This window comes from Myodes glareolus, chromosome 6 (assembly GCF_982192425.1).
Source record: "Myodes glareolus chromosome 6, mMyoGla1.1, whole genome shotgun sequence".
NCBI classification, from domain to species: Eukaryota; Metazoa; Chordata; class Mammalia; order Rodentia; family Cricetidae; genus Myodes; species Myodes glareolus.
The window spans coordinates 111,726,784-111,754,775 of record NC_142031.1 but is presented as its reverse complement, the minus strand read 5'-3'; the positions used below and the strand labels follow the sequence as shown (position 1 = coordinate 111,754,775).

The 27,992-nt window shown below is 41.1% G+C and overlaps 2 protein-coding genes across 4 annotated transcripts; one reads left to right on the top strand and one right to left on the bottom strand.

Moving 5' to 3' along the window:
* Positions 1-101: 101 nt before the first annotated feature.
* Positions 102-27,992, top strand: Fam221a (family with sequence similarity 221 member A). Of its 3 annotated transcripts, none has more exons than XM_048440310.3 (7): positions 102-274; positions 7,858-8,031; positions 12,012-12,202; positions 14,014-14,220; positions 18,113-18,229; positions 19,743-19,822; positions 27,392-27,992. In XM_048440310.3, exons 1-7 carry the CDS (start codon positions 210-212, stop codon positions 27,458-27,460), a joined length of 903 nt encoding a protein of 300 aa, XP_048296267.3. In that variant the 5' UTR covers positions 102-209; the 3' UTR covers positions 27,461-27,992. The 3 variants fall into 3 exon arrangements, with proteins under 3 accessions (XP_048296267.3, XP_048296268.3, XP_048296266.3); XM_048440309.3 differs by having other exon boundaries at positions 104-274; positions 19,740-19,822; XM_048440311.3 differs by lacking the exon at positions 19,743-19,822 and having other exon boundaries at positions 103-274.
* LOC125404424 (ras-related protein Rab-9A) lies at positions 24,025-24,942 on the bottom strand. The gene has a single exon (XM_085691178.2). The coding sequence runs from the start codon at positions 24,742-24,744 to the stop codon at positions 24,139-24,141; it is 606 nt and encodes a 201-aa protein (XP_085547304.2). The 5' UTR covers positions 24,745-24,942; the 3' UTR covers positions 24,025-24,138.

The window sequence follows — 27,992 nt, the reverse complement described above, 5'->3', positions numbered from 1 at the left end:
GAGCTGCGGGGATGAGGGCGGGGCTAAGGGACGGAGCTTAGCACGCGGGGGTAGGGGCGGGGTCGGGCGAGGGCGGAGCTCAGCGGGGCGGGGCCCAATCTTTTAGGGCGGAAAGGCTGGTATTCGCGCGCAGGTCGGGCGAATCTTGCTTGGCAACTGCAGGGCGGCCGCAGGGCTCGAGGCCAGGGCTTCTTTCGCTTCCCGGGGCCATGGAGCGGCTGACGTTGCCTCCCGGCGGCGCTGCGGCGGTAGACGAGTACCTGGAGTACCGGAGGTGAGGCCTTAACTCTGTTTCCCGGGGCGGACTCCATTCCCGGCTGGGTCTCTCGTCGTTGGAGCACAGTAGGGCGAACGGGGATCCGACAAGAGCTTTAGGGCTCCGGGAGTCCGTTCCTAGGCTGTTCAGGAGACCTGAATTAATTTCACATTTTCTCTTCTGTAATTAAATATTCAGACAGACGGTTCTATTCTGTAATGAGTCTCTTCTGAGATCTCTTGAGTCTCACTTGACAAGAGGGATGATTAACTACTTTTATAGTGGGTCCTTTTTTGTTTCTCTTAGTGACAGTTGAAGCAGTCGGGACCTATAAAAGTTAGTAGACATCAGTTTGCACATTTAACTCAGTGATGGGTAAGGCGTGAACTGATGAATGCACTTCCAACACTAGGGAGATGGTTTTAGGACTTGATTTCGGAGATTTCTCTCCGAAGCAGGGGGCACAGCTCCTTTGGCTCAAGGTTGCACTAAGGCTGATACATCAGCCTCCAAGTTCCTATCTCCTAAGTTTCATTTTGGCAGTTGGGAAACTGGAAAAATGGGGGTTACAGACAACTTGTCAGGAATATGTGTGCGAACAAGGAAAGGCCAGAAGTGTGGAGCTTCCCCTAAGTCATTTGGGGGCATCTAGGCAGTTGGGTTTTGGGTAACGTTTAGAACTTTCTGAAGATTTTCAACAGGAAATTTGAGATGTAATAGTTTGGTCATTCTGTTTGTCAGGTTTCTAATGCTATGATAAAACACAATCGAAAGCATCTTGAGGAGGAAGGGGTTGATTCCATTTCCAGCTTGAAGTCCCTCATCTGGGGAATTCAAGGCAGGAGCTAATGCAGTGCCCATGAAGGGGTGATGCTTGCTTTGCAGCTCAGGGCTTGCTCAGCCTGCTTTTTAAAAATTTTTCATCCTATTTTATTTTATGGTACCCTAGACACCGCCTAGGAGTGGTACTGCGCACAGTGAACTTGGCCTTTTTTACATCAATCAGCAATCAAACTACAGGCTTGCTCACAGGCCAATCTAGTTGGGGCTATTTTCCCAATTGAGATTTTTTATTTCTATATGACTCTCAAGTTGGCATAAAACTAGCAAGCACACAGTCTTCATGGCAGGTTTACCCATCACATATGTACCCTCTTACCAGTAGCAGGGCTGGCATCATTCCTTTTGGCCCTCTGGCTTCCCCTGGAGGAAGTCATGTAGAAAGGAGCTATGGGCAGGCCTGCTTTTCATCCCGCCCGGCTCCTGCATGGCTAGCTTAGTCCCAGAAATAACAACACACAAATTGTATTCATTTAAGCACTGCCTGGCCCATTATCTCTAGAGAGTTAGTTACTGACTAACTCTCATATCTTGATATTAACCCATTTCTAATAATCTGTATCACACCATGAGGTGTGGCTTACCGGGAAAGATTCAGTATGTCTGACCTGGTGGCTGGCTCCATGGCTTCTGGCTCATAGCCCTCTTCCCAGCATTTTGTTCTGTTTACTCCGCCTACCTAATTTTCTGTCCTATCAAGGGGCCAAGGCAGTCTCTTTATTGACCAATGAAAATAACACAATAGACAGATAACCCTCCTCCATCATTTCCCCTTTTTCTGTTTAAACAAAAAAGAAAGGCTTTCATTTTAACATAGTAAAATTACACATAACAAAACAGTTATCAAGCAAGAATTACAGTCACAATATTTATAACTATCTTTATCATAATAATGGAAAACTATAACTATGACTATCCATTCTTTAACTCCATCAAAGACTCCAGAAGGATATAATATTACCTAAGTAAACAAGAAGTAAGCAACTTCCAAAACTCTAGAAATGACAGAGACATCTCGCTGCCTGGACAGTGACCAAAGTTCCTCTGTATCGTTGGGGCATCCATTTTCGGCCTTCAGGCCCATAATATCCAGCAGACATTTCCATGAAGCAGGAACTTTTAAAGACAGTTCAGTCACTATCTGCTGTGTCCTGCAGAATGTCTCGCAGACTCCTTCATGAATCAGGAACCCCGAAAGATCATCTCACCTTTAGGCAAGTTCAGCAGTCCTCTCTCTGTGGGTTCTCTGTGTCCAGTTTATACAACAGTCCAGGCAAGAACAGTTTCTTGCCCAAATGGCTAACCAACTCCATAAGGAGCCTCTTCGATGCCCTTCTTCCTCTTGAAGTAGATTGGTGCTGCCAGGAGCAGACGTGCCTCATTGTCATGAAAAGTCCTACGTTATTAAAACATTAAATGCCATGTTCTGTAGTCTTTGAAAGATATGAATGTCTATCTGAAATATATCTATGCACTTCTAGAAAATCAGACTAACATTACTACAAGCTAGTATTACCATTAACAACCTATATTTTTAATTATACATTGCATTTTTAAATAAACTACACAATCACAATACCTCAATCAAGATCAGAAACATATATACATATAACAAAATTGACCTTAAAATCCATAACAAATAAAATTATTCATATCTATATCATATCCCCCTTTAAATGTAAAAGAACATTTATAAACAATATTTGGGAATATGGACGTAGTTATTTCTCTCCAAACTTCTTCCTGCTGTATAGGGGCGCTGTTAATCAGGTCTTTCATGGTATAACCTGTCTGCCAAGTTCATCTCAGTCAGCAGTTGAGTGAAGAAATTTTTTGAGGGTGTTCACAGAAACCTTTCAGGAGGGCGTGGTCTATCATACCATATTGGGATAGAAGCAATCCACAGGGTCTCATCCTCTGTGAAAACAAAAGAAGAACCTCCTTTCCAAAGCATCATATTCTTAGACCCAAATTCTGAAATCAAGGTATTTTTAAAATATCTATCTTGGATTAGTTCAGCAGCATTTATAAACAAAAGTCTTTTAGCAGCTGTTGCTCCTTCCTCAGCATTTAAACAATTCAAAGAGAGCATAATAGCATACAGTATCAAAATTCTCTGTTTATTTTCCATCTTTATTTTAACCTCTATTTCTTTTATTTTTACTTTTACTTTTTGAGACAGGTTCTCTGTATATCTTTGTCCTGGAATAACTCTGTAGACCAGGCTGTCCTTGAACTCACAGAGGTCTGCCTGTCTCTACCTCCCCAGTGCTGGGATTAAAGGTGTGTGCTACCACACCTTGAACTCACAGAGATCTGTCTGTCTCTGCCTCCCAGGTATTGGGATTAAAGGCGTGTACTACCACACCTTGAAGTCACAGAGGTCAATCTCTACCTCTGTCCCTTGAAGTCACAGAGGTCAATATGCCTCTGCCTCCCAGGCATTGGGATTAAAGGTGTGTACCACCACACCCTATTTCTCCCTTTCTTTATTTTTTATTTTTAATGCCTTTAACCTTTAGCCTGCATATATTTTTAACACATAGTAAACCATTTAGAGGTTTTTTTATCTTTGAATCTCTCTTTACTGTATCTCTCTTTTTCTGACTTCATAAGCCTTTAATTTACTGAGCAATATGGAGAGCCGTGGCTTTGACGGCTAGATCCAGCTCATTTTTTAGCTTTCCAGCCTCACGGCTGAGATACCAGCCAGAGCTGTGTTCACTGCCACAACTCTATGGCGTTTCAAGGTCCTTGCTAGCAAGCAAGCTGAAGCATTCTGCTCACAGACCACACTCAGTCGGACTGCCTGCCTGAAAGAGTCACAGATTGCCCTGGCAGGACGGCCCAGAAAGCCAGCATTTTAAAACAGCGCAGCTTTTTTTCCTGCTACGGCTGAAAACCAAAAAGCATGCGTTCAGTTTTTCACCAACACCGTTTAAGTGTTTCGTGGCAGGACCTCTTAATGAGCTACAAAGTTTTGCAGCTAAAGCTGAGTCAGGAAGCCTCCCTTAGATAAGAGTGCTTGCTTGCTCTAGCAAGCAGAGCAGACCTGAGAAATTGCTGCTACCAAGAAACCATGCTTTACTCTATTCGTTCCCAAGCTTTCTCAAGCTTTCTGTGGATTCAGTTATCCACGTTGGCGCCATCTGTAGAAAGGAGCTACGGGCAGGCCTGCTTTTCATCCCGCCCGGCTCCTGCATGGCTAGCTTAGTCCCAGAAATAACAACACACAAATTGTATTCATTTAAGCACTGCCTGGCCCATTATCTCTAGAGAGTTAGTTACTGACTAACTCTCATATCTTGATATTAACCCATTTCTAATAATCTGTATCACACCATGAGGTGTGGCTTACCGGGAAAGATTCAGTATGTCTGACCTGGTGGCTGGCTCCATGGCTTCTGGCTCATAGCCCTCTTCCCAGCATTTTGTTCTGTTTACTCCGCCTACCTAATTTTCTGTCCTATCAAGGGGCCAAGGCAGTCTCTTTATTGACCAATGAAAATAACACAATAGACAGATAACCCTCCTCCATCAAAGTCACTTGATCCTGAGGCTGACTGAATGAAGATTTACATATTTACAAATATGGATTGGACTTTCACTTGTCTCTTGTCCAGAAAATGCTAGAGACAGGCTCATGGAGACTGATTTGTGCAAGTGTAAGTATCATGGGGCATGTCCCTTTAAGAGAGGTTATCTTGTTTTTTAGCCATCAACAAACTTTGAGAAACATGAGAACTTGGGCTCCTAGGTATAAAAGGGCTGTATGGGGGCGGCTCCCGAAAATGATCTCCATCAGAAATAAACTTTCCAATGGTCAGTGGCCCAGGCCTGCAATTCATCCCTGAGGAAATTTGTAGGAGGGCTGTGAGTTCAAGGACAGTCTAAACCGTGTTTGGAGAATCTGCTGAAAAACTAAGGACTGAAATGTAGCTCAGTGGTAGAACCATCGCCTAGCACTTGGGAGGCCTGGGTTCTGCAAACACAGAAAAAATACCAAACGAAGGCTTCTTCGCAGTTTTCTTTAACTTTGACTTATCTTGAGTGGGAGGCGTCTGGAGGTAGTATACAGTCTTTCTACTCAAAATGTCAGAAGGTGGATCCACTGGCATCCCGCCTCACCCGGGGCTTACTCAGACCCAGTGACTGAGTTCAGCAGTGAACAAGACGCGCTGGAGACGATGGATGCACAGTAAAGTCTGAGTGCTCAGGTTGGAAATGTGAACGCCAGCATTCTCTTTAAAGGTCTGCATTTGACTTAAGATCTTTCTGGTACTGTTGATATTCTTCAATGGCTATAGTAAAACCTTATCTCACAAGTTCATTTTTTAAAACTATTGTGTGTGTCTAGAACGTTTAAGCAAAGAAGAGAAAAATCAAAGAGAATAAAGGAGAGAGCCAGAAGGGTGAGCATTTGAGAAGAGGAGGGACTGAGCACAGGCAGTGGACTCAGCAGTGAAAGAGGATGATTGCACAAAACTGCTTTTCTAGTCCAAACTCTGTGATAGACTTTCTGTTTTCTTGGCAGATAAAGTGTATAGAGATATATTCCATGCTGTAAGGATAAAATCTAATGTGAAGCTCACAGCTTCCGAAAGGGCATTCTAACATTGTAGCTTTGGAGCTGGTTAATTTCAGTGTGTGAAATTTTATTTGCAAGTTTATTAAAAAAAGAAGATTGTGTTGATTGTACAGCTTATAAATTGGGTTTCTGTTTTCTCTTCTTCTTTCCTTTTTTTGTTTTTTGTTTTTCAAGACAGGGTTTTTCAGTGTAGCTCAGGCTGTACTGGAACTTGCTTTGTAGATCAGGCTGGCTTTGAACTCCGATTCTGCCACCTGCCTCTGCCTCTTGACTGCTGTGTTTAAGAGCATTTGGGTTTCAATTTTCTACTGCAACCAGTTATTTCAAAGCATGGAGAAGTATGTAATTTACCAAAAAAAATCACATAAACGTTCTATAAATAACACTTCAGCCAAAATGTGAAATAAGTAAATAAATAAATTTATTTAATAAAGAAATCAAAGGGAGAGATTTTCAAAGAGAAATTTCTTCCACTTTGAACAACTGAAAAATTTTTTTAATTGTATTTTTTTCTTTCTTCTAGCAAAGCAACTTTCCCCTGTAGAAATAGTTTTCTTTTTCATAAGATTTTTGGAATCTTATGAAACTTCAAAACATCTGATCACCCATTATACACCATGACTTTGAGCTTGTGTAAATCAAAGCATTTCAAGGTTTTCAGAGCTCACATGACTTTCAGCTTCTGTCCAGAGGTCAGGTAGGCCAAAATGTTGTGTTGACTTCTGCACTGACAGAGCTTTAATTTTAGGTACTATTTCGTTTGTTTGCTTTGATTTTTTGAGACAGGGTTTCTCTATGTAGCCCTGGCTATCCTGGAACTTGCTCTGTAGACCAGGGTATCCTTGAACTCACAGAGATCTGCCTGCCTCTGCCTCCCGAGTGCTGGGATTAAAGGTGTGAATTAAGGTACTGTTTTAAAATGGTGAAAACATAACTTTTAGCGGTTTAAGCTCAAGATTTTTATTTTCTCGAGACAAGGCCTTGCTGTGTATTTCAGGCTGGCCTCTGATTCATCTTCCTGCCTTAGCCATTTTAGATGGGATTTCGGGAGGACACCACATCTGGTTTTGGATCTAGCTTTCAATGAATGAATGTTTCAGAATTAAGGAGAGACTGAGATGAGTAGTGATAACCACTGATAGACCTTGATCAGTGTATAGTCACCTTTCTGTTGCTGTGATGCATGCCATGAGCAAGAGAAGTTAAAGAAGGAAGGATTTGTTTGGGCTTATGGTTCCAGAGGGGCTAGAGTCCATTATGGCGGGAATCATGGCATGGTGACAAGAAAAGGAAGGTGGCTGATCATTTTTTTGTCTGCCCACAGGAAGCAGAGACAGACAGAACAGGAAGTGGAGAAAAGCTATAGTCTCTCAATGCTGGCTTTGAGCAATGCACTTCCTCCAGCATGACTGCACCCCTAAAGGTTCCATGTCCTCATCAAACAGTCCCCACCAACTGGGGACCAAGTGTTCAGATACAAGAACCTATGGGGACATTTCTCAGACCACCACATCAGTGAATTCATGTTTAAAAATTGTTACCTACAATCTTTTATATGGGAAGAGAATGGAGAAAAGATTTCTTTCTTCAGACATCCCTGGGTTCATGGCTAAAGTACCTAAAATAAAAGGAAGCTTGACAAGGGAAATGCTTACAGAGTCAAGTTTATGTGGCATAGGAGTGAAAAAAAGTAAACACACAGGAAATACTGTACCTTTATGCTTAGGTTTGTGGAATGGGGACCAGCCAGAGAGAAACATGACCCAAGGACAGCAGGGTATGACCTAATGGCAGTGAACTGGGGAACTTAGCAAGGCCCGTTTGTCTAGATTCATCTGTAAGTATGTAGGTAGAAGGGGGCTCCTCCTGGAACAAGGGTAGGACCCATTTCAGGGAAGAATATTTGGGAAGGGGGGAGTAGCAGTCCTGCTTTGGCTATTTGCTCAAGAAGGTGCTTGCCAAGTGTGGGGAGAGGTGTGGTACATCCTGAACTCCATCAGAAGCAGAAGTTTTATTGTTACTGTTAGCAGTCTGACTATGTATTTGTGTTGAAAGGAAAAATCCAAAGTCAAAGCTACTTTTCATTTACATATACAAGAATAATTTAATTTTAGAGTTTAATATTTTGGGCCTGGAAAATTCTCAGGGTTAAAAACAATACTTGTTGTTGTAGAATTGTTGGTGAGGACGATGGAGGGAAACTGTTTACTCCTGAAGAATATGAAGAGTACAAGAAAAAAGTCTTACCCGTGCGCTTACAGCACAGGTTGTTTGTGAGCTGGCGGTCACCAACAGGAGTGGACTGTAAACTGATTGGCCCAGAGACACTGTGCTTTTGTACACATAGGTAAGATATTGCACCATTTATTTTTTAAAAATTTTATTTTTACTTATGTATATGTGTGTGTCTCTGGTGGATATGTGCACATGAGTGCAGGTGCCTTTGATGCCAGAGGCATCAGATCTGCCTGGGGCTGGGGTTCCAGATGGTTGTGAGCCACCTGAGAGAGGTGCAGGAACTACAGGATTCTGCAGGAACAGTGGGCACACGACTGATGAGCCGTCTCTCCGCCCACTTTAGCTCGTTTTCTGATGGCTGGAAAACGAAAGTTACAGCAAAAACATGTCTTCCTCCTATAAATAACAGTGCGATGATTGAGAAACATTTGATACCAGCATTTCCATAATACACTAGGATTATGTAAAGGTTTTTAAACGTATAATAAACTCATGTACTGTGTTAAAACTCATCATAGGGTCTGTCACCATGAGCAACTCTTGTCTTGCCATTGGCAAAACCAGAGGATGGTGTTTATCCAGAGGTCTTTCGGTGTGAAGGTAGCACCTACTGGTTCCATTGTTAGAAAGATAGGATGTGGGTCAGACTACACATCCACCAATAGACCCACTTCTCAGGATTACGAATCACTCTTTACATCCGCGGGGAGCTGGGTTGGTGTTTTCCACTCTATTTGTTGGCTCAGTTCTTTGTGAGAGGGTCCCAGTATGCAGTCCAGGCTGGCCTGGAACTTGCTGTGCAATAATTCCAGGTGGCCTCAAACTCATGCGTCTCCCGTCTGCAGGCTGCTGGGATGACAGTGCAGCCACCATACCTGGCCCCCACCTTGAACAGACAAAAAATACAAATTCTTTTGACTTCAAATGGTTGTGTTCAAGAACATCACTGAGAGAAGAGACGTGAGGGGTCAGTCATAATGTGTGTTGTTTGGATTGTTGTGCAATACATTCCTTCAGATTTTTCTATCATATCACAATTGTACATAGCAAAATAACCAAAGTGTGTTGTAAAAAGTACAAAATTAAAAATCCACCGAACCTAGTACTTTTTCTTAGGGACCAGGTTTAACTTTTTGTTCTAAGGAATCCATCGAAGGGGAACCGCCCTGCTTCAACAGCAACTTGCGAGGCTCTTTCTGAGAGACTCTTTGTCTAGTTGCTATTTACAGAGTTGTAGTTTGCCAGAAGTTGTTAGGCAGTTGCTAGGATGAGTAATGTGTGTAGATTGGCTTACCTAGAAACCATAACCAAAAGCACTGTGGAGGGATGGAGGATGATGGGTACATGTTGATATCTGTCAAAACTGAAGGGCTTGGGCAAATGTGTGGTAGTCTTATGATTTATGCTTGTGAGTGTCTAGTGCCAGTTTCCGTGTGGAATTTGTGCAGTCTGGAAATGACCCTCAAAATCCAACCCAACGGCGACGAAGAAATTTCTCTGTGGTATTCCTCACTTAATGAAATTCCTATCTCACACATGTTTTTCTGTTTATAAAAGTGAAACATGGTTATTAAGAGAAACAGCATATATAGAAAGTAGAACACTCACCACCAGAAGCCTGCTGCTGTCAGCACTTCCCATTTTGCCTGTATAATTTCTCTTTGCAGTGTTCACTTAGTTGTATTTTGTGCATTTATAAAACAACACTGTCTTTTCACGATCGAATCACAGGAAATGTTCATGCATGCGGCTATTAGCAATCTCAAGGCAGGTCTCTAATAATTAGTCCATGTCTCAGCTAGTTCACTGTTGTTCTCCAAACTGTGAGACTCCGGGGGTACCAGGCAGAAAGAGCAGGTTACAGGAGTGGGGACTCCAATTGCTGTTCTTCCCTTGGCTTTTACCAATCTAAATTCTAAATATTTTATTTATAGTATTGTGAGTCTCTGGTTTTCTTTTGTCTAAAGAGAGGGTTTCACTCTCTTTAGATTAAAAAAAAACTGCTTTCTAGTAATGGATTTTTTCATTCCCTTTTTGCCAATTATACATAAATATCTACTAGTATGTGTACTATTGCCAACATTGCCTTTATGTGAAACCCTTATCTATATACGAAATTATTTACTTGAGGTGTGTTTTCCAAAATTAATTTCCAGGGTAAAAGGTTGGAATTTTTAAAATTTCTTGAAACATCAAATAGAACTGGTTGTTTTATAATAATCTCTTTTCAAAAACTTGAAAAATTTATTTTTTTATTGTTTTATGTGTATGCAAAACCAAAACCACACAACTTAAAATACTTTATCAATACCATTACTTCATTTTGATGTTGAAAGTTAAAAATTAAATTATAATTAAGTAAATATCATTAATATTTTATTAAATTTGTTTTAGGTTTAGATAGCAAAGCATAAAAATAAATTTAAGTGATGCACTTTGATGAAAACAATTCTTTTTTAAAAACCTTACATTTATATTAATTCATTCATTGTGTATGTGTGTATGTGTGTATGTGTGTACATGCGTGAGGTCAGTGGGTCCAGAAGAACAAACTCAGGACAGTAGGCTTTGCAACAAGTCCCTTTACCCACTGAGGCATCTCTCAGGCCCTCTTAGTTTCTTGGTGTGCTAGGACACTCATTGTCTTGTACATAGCACACAAGTGCTCTACCTACCTAACCTTACAAATTTCATATAATTTTACTCTGTATATGTGTGTGTGTGTGTGAGAGAGAGAGAGAGAGAGAGAGAGAGAGAGAGAGAGAGTATGAGAGTGTGTGTGTGTGTGTGTGAGAGAGAGAGAGACAGAGAGAGAGAAAGAGAGAGAGAGTGTGAGAGAGAGAGTGTGTGTGTGAGAGAGTGTGTGTGTGTGAGAGAGAGTGTGTGTGTGAGAGTGTGTGTGTGTGTATGTGTGTGTGAGAGTGTATGAGAGTGTGTGTGTGTGAGAGAGAGAGAGACAGAGAGAGAGAAAGAGAGTGTGAGAGAGAGTGTGTGTGAGAGAGTGTGTGTGTGTGAGAGAGAGTGTGTGTGTGAGAGTGTGTGTGTGTGTGAGAGAGAGTATGTGTGTGTGAGAGAGAGAAAGTGTGTGTGTGTGTGTGTGTGGGAGAGAGAGAGGAGAGAGAGTGAGAGTGTGTGTGTGAGAGAGTGTGTGTGTGTGTGTGATCAGAGTGTGTGTGTGTGAGAGAGAGTGTGTGTGTGTGAGAGAGAGAGAGAGAGAGTGAGAGAGAGAGAGAGTGTGTGTGTGTGTGTGAGAGAGAGAGAGAGAGTGTGTGTGTGTGTGGGGGAGAGAGAATGTGTGTGTGTGAGAGAGAGTGTGTGTGTGGGGGGAGAGAGAGAGAGGCGAGAGAGTGAGAGAGAGAGATAGAGAGAGAGAGAGAGAGAGAGAGAGTGTGTGTGTGTGTGTGTGTGAGATACAGACATACTACGGCACAGTGTGGATGTGTAGAGGACAGCCTGAGGGGAGCGGCTCCCTCCTCCCACCATGGAGCTTTTAGATATCAAAAGTCATAGTCGCGGCAGCAAACGCCTTTCCCCTCTGAGCCATCTCACCACTTCCCTCGCACCTTAGGTTTTTGATGGGGTCTTGTATAGCTCAGGCTGGCCTTAAACTCATGATCCTCCTGCCTCCACTTTCTGAATACCACTGCACCTGTCTTGATAGAAAGCATATTTTTTTGTAAGGCGCTATTTTGTATGGCTGGTTATATTTTAGTCATGGTCCATTGGCTGAGTATACTTAATGCTTGGGTTTGATTTCCAGTATAGTCCCTATAAGAGGAGCCTTTTCATCCCTTGAGGATATGCATCCATACTGAAGAACTGCAATGACGAGTATTGTAAGGGAATTATATTTCTTTATACAATTGTAAGACTACTTAAGTAACCAAAGATTAAAATCTGAAAAAGTGAAGACTACTGACTGACCAAAGCTGATAGAAATACTGAATGTGGGCGTGGTTGCTTTTACATTATTAATATGAACAACAAAAGATAAAAACAGAATCAAGATAATTATATATGCATTTAATAGACAGTAAATTGTAATGTTTGACAATATCCAAATTGTGTTTGTGTTTCTATTTTTAAAAGGTATAAACAGCATAAAACTGACTTTGAAACAGTTCCACAGCAGCGCCCCATTGAGCTGCCTTGCCGAGTGACTGGGTGCCAGTGCAAGGCTTACCACTATGTTCCTCTGAATGGTACCCAGCCTGTTCGCTGCAGGTGCAAACACTTTGCTGACCAGCACAGTGCTGCACTTGGCTTCCCATGCAATTCCTGTAAGTTCCATTTTATGCACATTTGCAGACTGTTTTTAGTTTCTTTTTCCCTTCCCTCCCCTCCCTTCCCCTCCCCTCCCCTCTCTTTTGTTTTTTTGTTATTTGTTTTTAGAGACAGGGTTTCTCTGTAGCTTTGGAGCCTGTCCTGGAACTAGCTTTTGTAGACCAGACTGGCCTCGAACTCAGAGATCTATCTGCCTGTCTCTGCTTCCCTAGTGCTGGGATTAAAGGTGTGTGCCACCACCACCCGATGATGAATTTTTGTAACAATTTATTTGGTTACAAAGCAAAATTCAATGGATAGATACTCAGTTCCTAGTATGATTTATAATAATAAACTTCAGTGTTATACAATTTAAATGATTTAAGTAATAGGAATAGATTTTAAAGAATTACTAGATACCACTTTATTAAAAGTTTTTTAAATTAAATTTAATGTGTTTGGGTGCTTTGTCTACATGCATGTCTGCACCACATGTGTACTTGGTGTATGTGGAGGCCAGAAAAGGGTGTCATATCCCTGGACATATAGATGGTTGCGAGCTGCCGTGTGGGTGCTGGGAATTAAACCCGGGTCCTCTAGAAGAATCTTTCCAGTTCTGATTAAAAGTTGTCAGTAACAGGAGAGATGGCACTGCAGTAGAAAACACTTTTTTGTAGAGGACCCAGGTTCAGTTCCAGCACCAAGGGTGGCTTACAGAACATTGTGAACATTCATACATACAGGAAAAACACTCATATACATTAGTGTAAATAAACCTAAAACATAACAAAAAATGTTTTTAATAATGAGAGTTTAGTCAACCTGGTTCCTTTTTGCTGTGGGGGTTGGTGTTGGGGATTGATCCCAAGATCTCATGAATGCTAGGCAAGCCCTCTACCACTGAGCTAAATTAATTCTTTATAGACTTTTAAAAGTGGAATTTTATGGGTAAAGAAGATGCAACAACCTGACAGACATTTTATATTTTCTGATTACGGGTGCTCAGCCAGTAAATTCTACATGTAGCAAACAGTTCCAAATCCAGAACAGATCTGAAGCATTTCTGACTTCCAATATTCTGGATAAAGGATACTCAACCGAAGACACATTTTTACTGACAATAGCAGCAGTAAATGTGTTTCATATGCTAAGAATGGAATTAGTTGCATAAAATTTAGGAGCTTTGGTTCCCATACACAGGTATAAGTGGTGTGAGCAGGTAAAGATTTTACATTATATGTTCTGGTCTCCATTCCACTATGACTACTTTAAAAGGGTATGTGTGTGTGTGTGTGTGTTTGTGTTTGCATGCATGCATCTGGTGCTAGCAAAAGCCAGAAGAGAGCATTAGACCCCCGGGGCTGGAGTTAGAGACAGTAGTGAGCCACCATGTAGGTGCTGAGAACTGAAGAACAGTGCCTGCTTTTAACCCACTGAACCATCTCCAGCCTTTATTTATTTCATTTTTTAGAGATAGGGTTTTGCTGTGTAAACTAGTCTGACCCGAGAGTTGTGATCCTCCTGTCTCAGCCTTCCAAGTGCTGAGCTTCCAGAGTTCACCACAGTGCTCAGCTTTAGGGTAGCTTTTGAGGAAGAGGGTCTGCATTTTCTGCACTCACGTTTTTAACTCAGGGTCCTTTGGGCCCAGTTGGTGTTTGAAACATTTCCCCCGTCAGTGTGTACCCCTTAGCCACTCCAGCATCTGGAGAGTGGTAGTGACTGGAGATAAGAGATGCAGGCTTAAAGGACCTACCGTAGCTGATGCATGTCTCAGGGTGGGCAGCTTAGCATTTATCCCTAACGGTTTACCCTTTGTGTCTTCATTCAGGCTCCAGGTGTTCCGGCTTCCACAGCTGCTTCACTTGTGCCTGTGGCCAGCCGGCATACGCCCACGACACAGTGGTGGAAACACAGCAAGAAAGGTTGGCTCAGGGCAAACCCGTAGGACGGGATGTTCCTTATGCGGCCATGGGAGGTTTGACTGGTTTCAGCTCATTGGCAGAAGGCTACATGCGCTTAGATGACAGTGGCATTGGTAAGTGAAAGCATCTGAAGTGTGAGCTTGGCACAGGTGCACTAACAGTAATGAATCCTTACTTTTTTTTTCTTTCCTGAGACAGGGGTTTCTCTGTGTAGCCCTCCCTGGCTGTCCTGGAGCTAACTCACATTGTAGACCAGGCTGGCCTTGAACTCACAGAGATCCATCACCTGCCTCCACCTCCCTAGTGCTGGGATTAAAGGCGTGCGTCATCACCACTTGGCCTTATTTAGCATTTTATTGTCATATTTTTTTTCCAGAAAATTTTCCTTATTTGATTTGTATTTTATAAAAATTGCTGTACTATACAATGTATTGTTATAGAAAACATACAAAACACAAAAGATTATTCCGTCTGCAGTACTTAACCCAAACCTGAGTCCATCCATGTTTCTGTTTATTGAAGAAGCTGGATGACACTTTCGTTGATATGCTAGGGCTATTGTTATGTTCCTGCTCGTTCTCCTCCCTCCTCAGTTTTCCTTTTCTTTCTTTTTCATCTTTTCTTATTGACCTATTCTTCCTGTTTGTGTTCAAGAAATCTTGTCTGTTTCTGTATAGGCACCATATTATTTTCATTACTGTGGGCTCACAGTAAATAAATGAATTAACTTACGATTTAATTTTACTACTTCAGAATATTCTTGACCTATTTTTAAAATTTTTCAGAAATTTGGCCTAATTTTTTTATAAAAACATCACAATATGTTAATTAAAAGCACATTGAATATGCAGATTAATATAGAAAGAACTGATAGTTTATAATGCTTTATCTTCATTGATTTGTGCTCTTCTGTGCAGACAAGTAGAATTCTGAAATTATTTTTCTAGAAAGCTCACACAATTCTTATTTATATTTAATCTTTAAAAATTTTAAAAATTACGTTTGTGTGTATGTAGGTGTAGGCACACATGTACCTGCATGAGAACACATATGGAGCCCAGACAACAACTTTTTGGAGTTCTTCTATCATGTGGAACCTCAATCTTGGGAGTTTTAGATAGATTTTCAGTGCAGTTTGCAAATAATGATATTATTGCTTCTCCCCAGGTGCTTCCAAATCCTTTTATTAATAGTTTTACAGCTGTCCTGAATAGTGGTGGTGAATATTTGTCTAATATTTATTTAATTATCTAATTATTTAATATTTATCTAATATTTGTCTCTCAAGTCACTGCAGTGTAAAGAAAGAAAACCTTTCGTCTTGGCCCTCGTATTCCTTTTCTGTTTCTGTGATAAGACACCATTTCCTAGGCAACTTAGAAAAGAAAGTGTTTAATTTGGGCTTATGGTTCCAGAGGGTTAGAGTCCATGGTGGGGGAATGAAGGCCTGACGATAGGAATAGCTGAGAGCTTACATCTTGAGCCACAACTAGGAGGCAGAGAGCTAACGGGAGATGGCATGGTCATTTGAAACCTCAAAGCCCAACCCCAGTGACACAGCTCTTCCAACAAGGTCATACCTCTCAATATTTCTTAGGCAGTTTCATCAATTGGGAACACATTCAAACATGAGCCTATTGGCCATTCTTATTCAACCACCAAAACCCATGAGGGAGGGGTGGTAAGGGAAAGTGGGTGAGGAGAGGAGATCCAGAAGTTTCTGTCCTGTTGAAGGACCACCCAGGGCTGGTGAGGCTTCTGCTCGCAGCCATGTAGAAGCAGTCCATAATTCTCAGCTTTCAGGAGAGTTTGACAGACAGCTGAGCTGTGAGATGATGGGTCTGCCATGTAGTCTACTGTAGTGGGGCTAAGGTGACCCCAGAGCATAGCTGAAGGTGGGTCCCCATCACTGGAAGATTTGATATGGGAATGACAGGCATTGGAGCCTGGTAGAGTCTGCACTTGCAGTGAGAGCAAATGGGAGCCCATGACGCCCTGTCTTATGCCAGCTCTTACCACTGGAGACCAGGAACTCATGCAGCAAGTGAGGCTGTACAGGCACACTTGGACTGAGCCTCCCATGTCCCTACCGTCACAGGAGGGCATGGTGGAGGTGGGCAGGGTTAGGGATTGGAAGAATGAGTGGTTTTTCTGAGCTGTGTACTTTAGGAGCTAAGACTAGCTTGTCAGCCAGTTAGACTGAAAGTTCATTTCCAAGGAGGTGGTTTTGTGAGGAAGGATGGTTTGATCTGTTTCTCTGTAGCTTCCTTCTTTTTGGTTCAAGAGAGTTAATGCCTTTAGCAGTTGGTTTTTGTAGTTTGGGGCAGTGTATGTTTCTTGTTCACTGAAGAAAGAACTTCCTTCATTTTTCATACTTGGTTGTTCTAGTTTGCTTTTCTGTTGACTGTTATAAAACTGCCTCCAAACAACTCGGAGAGGAAAGGGTTACAAGTGATAATCTGTCATTGAGTGAGACCATACAGGAACCTGGAGGCAGGAAGTGAAACATGAAACAGACTATGGAAGAATGCTTCTTACTGGCTTGCTTCCCATGGCTTGCTTCCCATGGCTTGCTCTACTTTATATAACCTAAGATCTTAGGGTAGGATGCATGCCTTTAATCCCAGAACTAAGGAGGTAGATGCAGGGGAACTCTGTGAGTTTGAGGCTAGCCTGTTCTACATAGACCCCATCTAACAAAACAAAACAAAACAAAACAAAACAAAAACTCTAAATATATAACCAGCCCAGGATCACTTGCCCAAGGATGACACCACCCACAGTGGACTGGGCTCTCCTACACCAATCTTTTTTTTTTTTTAAATTAGGGTTTCTCTGTGTATCCCTGAAACTTGCTCTGTAGACCAAGCTCGTCTTGAACTCAGAGATCCGCCTGTCTCTCCTTCCCAAGTGCAGAAATTAAAGGTGAATGACACCACCACCCAGCCAATTATTTCTTTTTTTTTAATGTATTTATTTTTATTTTGGGGGGTGTGTGTGTGTGTGTGTGTGTGTGTGTGTGTGTGTGTGTAAGCTGCATGTATACAGGTGCCTTTGGAGGCCAGGGGAGGGCGTTGGATTCCCTGGCGCTGGCGATACAGGTGTTTATGAACTACCTAATGTGGATTCTGGGGATTGAACTCACATCCTCTGGAAGAGTGATGCTCTTACTGAGCCATCCCTCTAGCCCCATCAGTCATTTCTAATTAGGAAGTGCAGAGACATGCTGTCAGGACAATCTGATAGAGGTATTCCTCAGAAGATGCTCCTCTTCTCAGATGACTCTAGTTTGTGTCTAGTTGACGAACACTGCAGATCACTAGTTTCCTAGTAAGGAGTGGATTAGAAGTTCAGTTTGCCTCATACTGAATGCTGTTTTAGTGTTTTATAACTATATTAGATCTGATACCTATTTCTGGACATACATATATAATATTTTTTCCTTTGGTGAAAACGTTTATGAGAAATGCAAAATACTCTTTTAAAGCGATTTTTTCTTTGTGTGGTAGATAAGAATTTAAAATAAAAATTCCTTGGGCTGGAGAGATGGCTGAGTGGTTACAAGCACTTGCTGCTCTTGCAGAGGACCTGGGTTTGATTCCCAGAATTAACATGGCAGTTCTCAACTGTCTGTAACTCCGTTTCTAGGGGATTTAACACCTGGGCACCAGGCATACACATTACACAGACATACATGCAGGCAACACACTCATACACAGAAAATAAAAATAATTTAAAATAAAAATTCCTGTTTGTTTACTTGTGCTTGTCGTTGTTTTTTGATTTTGTGTTTATTCTTTTGAGTTGGGGTCTCACTGTACTCTTTAAACTGGCCTAACGTCTCACTTCCTAAGTATGGGATTATAGACATGGACTACTTCGGCAGCTACCATTCACAGGACTTCTTCCTAGCAGTTCTGCTGATGTTCTGATCTATAGAAATGATGAATTGCGTCTATCTTTAAGGATAGAGATTGATTTCCATCCTCTGTATCTTGTTTCCAGGTGCACCCTCGGTTGCAGTTTTGGACTCCCCAGTTTCAGCCGTGGACCACCCATTCCTAAGAGCCTTGCAAATGCCATCTACTTCTGCTGCACAGACACTAACAGGTGGTAATGAAGGTAAGAGAAGTACTTTTGGGTGTACAATATAACAATATAGAGCTTTGATTTGCTTCCCAGGCGACAGACCAGGGTAAGGACTGCACCAGTGTCTAATTTAGTGAGCCAGTGAGTTTTTCCTGGGGTTACTAACAGGAGCCTGGTGAGGAGCAGGGATAGCTCAAAAGCAACTGCTTTACAGGAAAGACCCCAGCTCAGGACAACCCACAGTTGGGGATCTCTTCCACTGTTTGGCTCTCTCTGCCCAGAGCAGCTGTTTACTCCTGTTTTTCACAGCTGGGAGAATCTTGGGAATTCTCCTTTTTTCTCCAGTGGTGACCTTTTGTTTACCTCCTATTTCCCTGTGAGGCTGTAAAGGAAAAGCCTCCTCCCTGCTCCTGCAGGCAATGTTTCAATTTGGAATGAATGTTGCAATTCCCAGGAACCTGGGTCTATGCATTGAGTCCAACCGCACTCACACAGACACACATGAAAAACGATTTTAAATTCCTTTCAGAACACTAAACCAACTATTGGTTAATTTTTACAAAATGAACACTATGAAAGATGGTTAAACTATTTTAGTTCTGGAACTGTCAAAGCAGTTAGTATCATTTCTATGGTTGCCTATAGACAGCCTCAATAGTGTACAATATTTTATATTATCTCATAAGGTATAATGTGGATTCTAGTTACATCCTAAAAATAGTTGGAAAATAAGTGTGTGTGTGTGTGTGTGTGTGTGTGTGTGTGGTGAGTGTGCATGTGAAGGTCAAGGACTACTCGCTGTGTGTAGGTGGGTTGGTGTGGGTGTGGAGTTCTGAGGACAACTTGCTGAAGTTGTGATTTCCTTCCAACACATGTGTCCTGTGAGCTCAGCTTACGTTGGTGACAAGTACTTTTACCCATCAAACCATCTGTTGTTTCTCTCTTTTACTTTCTGATCCAGTGTTGTAGCCTACACTAGCTTGGATTGCTATGTCGGTAGCCCAGGCTGGCGCCCATTTGAACTCTTCCTGCCTCCCTCAGTGACTGGGATTTAGGTATAAGCTCTGTGCCTAGTTCTAGGTCACTCAAATGGAATAGCCATATGATGTTGTTTAATAGGAACCAATTGAATATTTAGAGAATGTTTGCCATGGAAAATCACTTTTGTGATGGAACTCTTTTTTTTTTTTTAAAGATTTATTTATTTATTATGTATACAACATTCTGCCTCCATTCTGGCACGCCAGAAGAGGGCGCCAGATCTCATTACAGATGGTTGCGAGCCACCATGTGGTTGCTGGGAATTGAACTCGGGACCTCTGGAAGAGCAGCCAGTGCTCTTAACCACTGAGCCATCTCTCCAGCCCCTTGTGATGGAATTCTTGCTGAGAAAGAATTTAATATGAGGACCACTAGGCAATTTCCAGTTTGAATATTAAACTATTATTCCTTGGTATAAAGGAGTTCTACGTCCTCTCCATCTTCTTTTGGGGGGGGCACGTAATGTTATAAATACACAACCTGGATTTTTCTCTCACGTTAGTAGGTCCAAGCACTCAGATTTCTTCCTTAAGGAAACCTGAAGAGGATGATATGGCTTACTTTGAAAGGCAATACCAGGAAAGGGTAAGCGTTTGTGGAAATCTACTTGCATAAGGTTTTACTTGAAACACAGACACCACTGAAGATTCAGTCGAGTATGTACAGCATCACTGAAAATGGTTTGTAAAGGGTTAACTCACAGCTGGTATTGGGCTTTAAAGCTTCCTTAGAACAATTCAGATAGAAATAGCACCAGTGAGTAAATGGACTCTTCTACCAGCTGATTTATGAAACTCATAAATATAGTGATTAAGTACAGAAATAAAATAAACATCAACTAACTGCATATTTGTAAATTATGTGTGTTGAATTTTTTTATACATGATTTAAATTTTTTTAAAATAAGTAATTGTCAGGGGAGAGGCTGGGTAGGAGGAACACATTCTAATGTTCTGTAGCATACCAGGGTGCAATGACTGTACTTCAGAGTGGCTAGCAGAGAGGATTTGAATGGCTTAAAACAAAGAAGTGGTATATGTTCGAGGTAATAGATATGCCAACTACCTTAGTGGAATTAGACGTTTTATGCTGATATTGAACCGCATTGTACCTCATCAGTATACATAATTAACTAAAAACTGCACATAGATAAGACTCTCCTTTTACTTTATGTTGTCCCCCACATGATACCTAGCTGAGCTCACCATGAAATGGAGGATCTAGAAGTAGAATATTAAATAAATTCCATGCAAGAGCACAGAAGGTGAAAAGAAAACAAGGTTATCTCACCTGCCTCCATGAGGAATCCTGAAGTTGCGGGCAGGTTCTGAATTTGGGAAGGGGCATCCTGGACACAATTTAGGCCAGAGATAAATGGCAGACCATTTTGCATAGAGAAACTATCTATCTGCTATAATCACTTATCATTTGTGACTGTTTAAGTCTAAATTTAAATAAAATTAAAAATGAACCAATTTTCCTTAGCTACGCTAGCCATGGCTTAAGTTCTTCATAGCCACAGTGTCTAGCAGCTCCCACGGAGACAGCAAAGATACACCTCCTTTCCACCACTGCAGAGTTCTTTTGGAGCTCTGTCGGGATTACTTTAACAAAATAGCAAAGCTAAGTAGCTTATAAACAATAGAAGCTTACCAAATTTTTGAGGCCAGGAAGTCTTAAGTAAAGATATTTGCAGATTTGGTGTCCTGTGAGGGTTGTCTTCCGGTCCATATTTGGTACCTTCTTGGTGTGTGATTGTGAACGAGGTAAGGCTATGCTAGCTCTCTGGCATCTTTTTTTTTTAAGATTTATTTATTGGTTATATACAACATGTTTTCCTGCACACCAGAAGAGGGCACCAGATCTCATTACAGATGGTTGTGAGCCACCATGTGGTTGCCGGGAATTGAACTCAGGACCTCTGGAAAAGCAGTCAGTATTCTTAACCTCTGAGCCATCTCTCCAACCCCCATCTTTTTTCTTTTTTTTTTTAAATTGATTTTTATTGATCTCTACATTTTTCTCTGCTCCCTTCCCTGCTTTTCCCCTCCCCTTAAGGTCCCCATGCTCCCAATTTACTCAGGAGATCTTGTCTTTTTCTGCTTCCCATGTGGATTAAATTTATGTATTTCTCTTATAGGGTCCTCATTGTTGTCTAGGTTCTCTGGGATTGTGATTTATAGGCTGGTTTTCTTTGCTTTATGTTTAAAAGTCACTTATGAGTGAGAACATGTGATAATTGTCTTTCTGTGTCTGGGTTATCTCACTCAAAATGATGTTTTCTAACTTCATCCATTTGCCTGCAAAATTTAAGATGTCGTTATTTTTTTTCTGCTGTGTAGTACTCCATTGTGTAAATGTACAACATTTTCCTTATCCATTCTTCAGTCGAAGGGCATTTAGGTTGTTTCCAGGTTCTGGCTATGACAAACAAAGCTGCTATGAACATAGTTGAGCACATGTCCTTGTGGCACAATTGAGCATCCTTTGGATATATACCCAAAAGTGATATTGCTGGGTCTTGAGGAAGGTTGTTTCCTAATTTTCTGAGAAATCGCTACACTGACATCAAAGGGGTTGTACCAGCTTGCATTCCCACCAGCAATGTAGAAGTGTTCCCTTTACCCCACATCCTCTCCAGCATAAGTTGTCATCAGTGTTTTTGATCTTGGCCATTCTTACAGGTGTAAGATGGAATCTCAGAGTTGTTTTGATTTGTGTTTCTCTGATGACTAAGGATGTTGAGCATTTCCTTAAGTGTCTTTCAACCATTTTAGATTCCTCTGTTGAGAGTTCTCTGTTTAGGTCTGTACTCCATTTTTTTAATTGGATTATTTGTTCTTTTGATGGCCAATTCCCTGAGTTCTTTGTATATTTTAGAGATCAGACCTCTGTTTGATGTGGGGTTGGTAAAGATCTTTTCCCATTCTGTAGGCTATTGTTTTATCTTGTTGACCATGTCCTTTGCTTTACAGAAACTTTCCAGTTTCAGGAGGCTCTATTTATTAATTGTTTCTCTCAGTGTCTGTGCTACTGGTGTTATATTTAGGAAGTGGTCTCCTGTGCCAATGCGTTCAAGTGTACTTCCCACTTTCTCTTCTATGGGGTTCAGTGTGGCTGGCCTTTTGTTGAGGTCTTTGATCCATTTGGACTTGAGTTTTGTGCATGGTGATAGATATGGGTCTATTTTCATTCTTCTACATGTTGATCTGGCATCTTTTTCATTGACACCGGCTGCACTCCTGAGTGCTTGCCTTCATAGCAGACCTACTACTGAAAGTTCACACCTCCTACTGTCATCTGTCAACATAAGAGTTTGGCAGGGGTACAAACACTGGGGGCATAGCTAAGGGAAACACATCACTGAAAGCCTGCAAGGCGAGTTGGAGTTAAAAGGCTGTTTTTATAGCACTACTAGGGGCAGGATTTATAATCCAATCAATCTTCATTCTTGGGACACATACTTACAGGTTAATTATAGTTTTTTTGGGGGGTTCAAAACTCCCGTCTCTCCCTGAATGGGCCTGGATAGTGTTGGCTGTGTTGAAAGCATGGCAGTGGCATTTGTTTGCCGGCAGGTAGAGTGGAACTCGTATTTATGAATGTTTTCTTACTTATAAGTAAACCTGCATTAGTGAATGTATGAGATGCAGTTTAAAACTTTCCAGCCCGGGTGATGAGTTGTTCCCTGAGATGGTTTTCATACTCCTTGTCGTGTAGTTAATGGAATGTTAAAGTAAGAAGTCCACACTGAAGTGCTTTTTCTTGAGCTGGCGCTTACTCTAAAACCACTGAGCAAAGGGATGAGTAGGAAGCTGTGTTGGATGTTTCAGGGCTTTGTTCAAGAGCCCTATGTGTTGCCTCTGTCCTTTGCTAATTATTTGAAACACTGGTATGGGGCCTCTTAATGGTTAGTGGGAGTTGGCATTGACAGGTGGAGCTTTTGTGCTAACTTGGTTTACTCTCTGCGTTCAGAGATTATTGGTAAGGTTTTTACTTTATGTGTCAAGTTAAGTTGTTTCCTTCTGCTATGATAAGACTTGGTCTTCTTTACCCAAGAATGCAGAATTTTATTTATGAAACTAGTATCAAGCACTCACTAGGGCAAGATGTGTTGTTTGTGTTGGGACATTTATAAAAGCAGGACAGGGTCTGGGAAAGAGACAGCTTGCCTTTTAGCTTGCTGAATGGATATTTGATAAGTACTGTTTGTCTTTTAATAATTGTCTTTCTTTTTTTTCTTGAGCAGGGTCTTGTTATATGCGAATACCTTGAATTTACCATCATTTGGCCTCAGCCTCTAGCATGTTGGTGGTTCAGTGTGTGCCACTTTGCCTGGCTTTGCGAAATACTATTTCAAATGAGCAGTGGCTACTTTGGCCTTTTGCTTTTGTTTGGCATACCTTTTGCATTTTCCCCTCCTTCTCATATTACTAAGAACTAACACTTAGTCTTTTTTTTTGCATTAGATTTTGATCTTTAATAGTATTGTTATAGGAATTTACTTCCCTGGACCAAGAATAGAATGCTAATTACATAAAAATATACACATATAAAAGTAATTTTCCATTTTCTTGTGGGGAAAACAACCTAAGTGTAACTTCTAGAATATTCAAGGCTTTTGTTTGAATTACAGTTCAATTCTTAGTCATCTTATTAGCACTAATTTTAAACCAAACAGACAACCATTACAATTTATAAAGGTAAGGTGCCATTACCGAGTAAATAGATTTCCTCCAGAGTGAATGTGTCCCTTTTCCCACCAACTAATGAGGCAGCAATCAATATTCGTTAGTTGAATTTTATTAGTAGATGAACCCTCCTCTCGTGTGTGTGTGTGTGTGTGTGTGTGTGTGTGTGTGTGTGTGTGTGAGAATGCAACGACCATCTCTTTAATGCCATCAACAGCAAGATGAGTTTGGCTTGGGCTTTCGGTGCAGATTGACTGTGTCTGTCTGAATCAGGTGATCTGACCTATCTTCTGTAGCCAGAACTCTTCGAACTGCCTCCTCAAAGGCAGCTGCAACATTGGTGGAATCTTTTGCACTCGTTTCAAAGTAAGGATAGTCGCCGTTGTCCCTGCACCTGGCTTGGGCTTCTTCCATAGACACTTGCCGTTCATTTATATCAATCTTGTTGCCCAAAATCACAAAAGGAAAGCTTTCAGGCTCTTTCACATCTGCATAATATATGAATTCTTTCTTCCAGTTGCTCAAATTCTGGAAGCTTTGTGAATCATCAACGCTAAAAGTAAGCAGGCAACAGTCAGAACCTCTGTAAAATGGTGTCCTCAGGCTTCGGAATCGCTCTTGACCAGCCGTGTCCCAAATCTGCATGGTAACAAAATGGCCATCCACCTCCAAATCTTTATTTAAAAATTCCACACCTATTGTGTGAAAGAGCTGGGCATCAAATTTATTGGTTACATATCTGTTCATAAGAGAACTCTTGCCAACTCCACCATCTCCAAGAAGAATTACTTTAAAAAGGGACGATTTTCCTGCCATTATTAATAGTATGAATTTTGACTTCAGAATCCTTAGTAGTTCAGTTCAAGCATCATTATTATCTTCCAGCCACACACAAGACGCCCCGGGAGCTGTTGGCCAGCCCGCCTGGGTGCAACCAGAGAAGAAAGAGAGTCAGAGACACGGAAGGGTAGAGAGCGCTAATCAGCCCGAGCTCCAACAGCTAGCGACTTGGGCAGAAGGCCACTTAGTCTTAAATGAGATGAAAAAAGGAGTAGGATTTGTTGAGCACTCATCTAGAGATTGATTTTCGGGGAGGGTTGGGGGAACAGGGTATTAGGTAGCTCAGTGTGTCATCACTCAATATGTTCGAGAGACTGACTTTGAACTTCTGATCCTCCTGCCTCCATTTCCCAAATGCTGAAATTGCAATACATAGGCCACATGCCTAATGTATTAATTAATTTTTTATTTCTGTGATAAAACATCATGACCAAGGCATTTTAAAAGAAAGTAATTGGGCTTACAGTTCTTATAGTGTGATTTCTAATTGGTCTTAATAATAAAAGCCCAGAGTCAGATATTAGGGGGTAAAATCCGAAAGATTAGAAAAGCAGAGCAGCCAGTTCTTACATCTACAAAATCCTCAGGCCAACTGGGGTATCCTGTGTCTACAAGTCCTCAGACTGAATACGGTGAGCTCCTGTCTCCTTCTGCCTTATATTCCTCTCTCTGACCAGCCATATCCTTTTCTGTCTCTACTTCCCTAATGCTGGGATTAAAGGTGTGTGACTCCTAAGTACTGGGATTGATTAAAGGTGAGAGCCACCACTGCTTGGCTCTGTTTCTCTTTAGACTGGATCAATCATGAGTAGCTCAGGGTAGCCTTCAAGTCCCAGAAATTCATCTGCCTCTGTCTCCCGAGTGCTGGGATTAAAGGTGTGTGCCACCACTGCTTGGCTTCTATGGCTGACTAGTGTGGCTAGCTCAGCACTCTGATCTTCAGGCAAGCTTTATTTGTTAGATCACAAAGAAAATATCACATTTCCTCCTTTTTGTCTAAAATAAAAAAGAAAGTTATAACTAATATAAAAACTACATACAATAAGTACAATAACTATATATAATATATACGGCAATAATTACATTAACAATGTCTAGTCCATTAGCATTTGACAAATTCAGAGAAAATACTCCATTATCTATCCTATTTTGGTGATTCCAAAACGTTGTACTGAATTTGTTTTGTATTCTAACTTGTATTACCACATTTCTAAATGTCCTAGACAGGACCAGCAGGAGGGGAGGTGGGGATGGGGAGAAGGATAAACAAAATAAATATGCAAATACCATTATGAAACCTATGTCTTTACATGATAATTAAAAACAAACAAACAAAAACTAGCCTTTAATTCCAGCATTTGGGAGGCAGAGGTAGGTGCTCTGAGTTCTCAGCAAGCCTGGTCTACAGAGTGAGTTCTAGGACAGGACAGCCAGGGTTACACAGAGAAACCCTGTCTTGAAAAATGAAAACCAAATCAATCCCCCCATACCCCATAAAAAGACTAATGAAAAGGTCCTACAATGCTGCCTTTGAATGGGGTGTCCTTTAGAGCCCCTCACATGGCCTGACTGGCAGTGTGTGAGTGATAGGAGGCATGGTGACTGAGGGAGGTGCCAACCAAAGAGGAGGAAAGGGAAAATGGGGAAGATAGATAGATTACTTGGATTTTATTACTGGAAATTTGTCACTTGTAATTTGACAGATAGGATAAACTGGTTTTTACCAGGTTCTGGTTCTCCCTTGCTCCTTTAGTCTCTTCTGGTCTCTCCTCTTCTGTTTCCTCCTGTTCTGTCCTGTCCTTTCTCATTCCCTTTCTGCTGGAAATCAGACCTAAATTTTGGTACTTGCTAGGCAAGTGTTCTGCCACTGAGCTATACTGTCCTCCTGACTTTTTTTTTTTTTTTTGGTTTCTTTTTAAAAATACATTTTTTATTTTTTTTGAGAATTTCATACATGTATATAATTTATTTGGGTCATATTCAATCCCTGTTCCATTTCCCCTTGGTTTCTTGGTATTATGCTGTCACGTAAGCTCAAAGGTCCTGTTTCCACTTTTGGGCCCTTTATTTTTGTTAGTCCCCTTGAAGTTTGAGGCAGTGATGGTGTGCCTGGGAGTTGTCCTGAGTGGTGATGACGAAGAAGCAGATGTGCCTGTGTTATAGGGAGTTCCCGCTGTCATGGGAAGGTTCATGTTTCTCAGTTAGGCAGCTGCCACTTATGGTCCCCACTCTGGGGTCCTAGGAACTCACCCTGAACGGTGCCGGCGCATCACAGATGATCCTGCTGAATTAGGTTTATTCTGTAACTGCAGCAAACAGACAGGCCAGGTGCACTGTCAGGATTTTAAGCATTTAGAAATACTCCAGGAACATTTCAGATTTATTTTTATCTAAGGCAATATTAGTTTATATATTCTTCTTATCAAATTTCTGAAAAGCTAAAGCCAGTCATTTAAAGAATGCCGTGATGCCCCTTTAATGATCAGATTTTGGTGTTAGTGTTCAACAGTTAATAACTCTGGCATGACTATGCTAAATAAGGTATGACTAACAAGATATGATATGTATAGCCTTTATTTAGGATAATTTAAAGATTTTATCAATAAATGTTTTAAATTTACAGATAAAAATGGAAAAGTCTGCTAAGAAGAAAGGAAAAGCTCTGCTGTCACCAGGTGCAAAACCTTCTTGAAGTCTGTCGGACAAGCCGCCTTCCGGACGCATCTCTATTTATTCAAGTTTATTACCTCTCTATCTGTGTATGTTCTTATTGTATAAATGTCCTTTTGAATTTTGTTTATCTTATTGAAACAAGTGAAATGAAATTATTTTTGTCAGAATTCATGACTTAGCACTTTCTATGCTTTTTAAATATGGTTTACTGTGTAGCCCAGGCTGGTGCTGAAGTCACGGTACTCCTGCCTCAGCACACGTATGCTTTCTCTCTCTCAGTGAGTTATATATGTTATTTTCAAATTATTAGAACCCTGAAAGTAGGTAAATATTTTTAGCTTATTATATTTAACTTTTGTAGGCTATCTAGAAAATTAAGGATATTATTAAAGGTTTTAAACAAATAAATATGGGTCAGTTTTTCATTCAAAATGGAAAGTTAGAACCATTAGGTTTTTTACTTGTTAAGCTTTGGAATGTTAACTTATGTTTTTAGTTAAAAATATTTTAAAATTACAAGCCTCTTTCTAATAAAATCACTTGATTTTTTA

Coding starts and splice junctions, on each gene's coding strand:
- Fam221a (XM_048440309.3), top strand. CDS start 210: ATGGAGCGGCTGACGTTGCCTCCCGGCGGCGCTGCGGCGGTAGACGAG. Junction 8,032..12,011: donor CTGTGCTTTTGTACACATAG/GTAAGATATTGC, acceptor TATTTTTAAAAG/GTATAAACAGCATAAAACTG. Junction 14,221..18,112: donor CTTAGATGACAGTGGCATTG/GTAAGTGAAAGC, acceptor TCTTGTTTCCAG/GTGCACCCTCGGTTGCAGTT.
- LOC125404424 (XM_085691178.2), bottom strand. CDS start 24,744: ATGGCAGGAAAATCGTCCCTTTTTAAAGTAATTCTTCTTGGAGATGGT.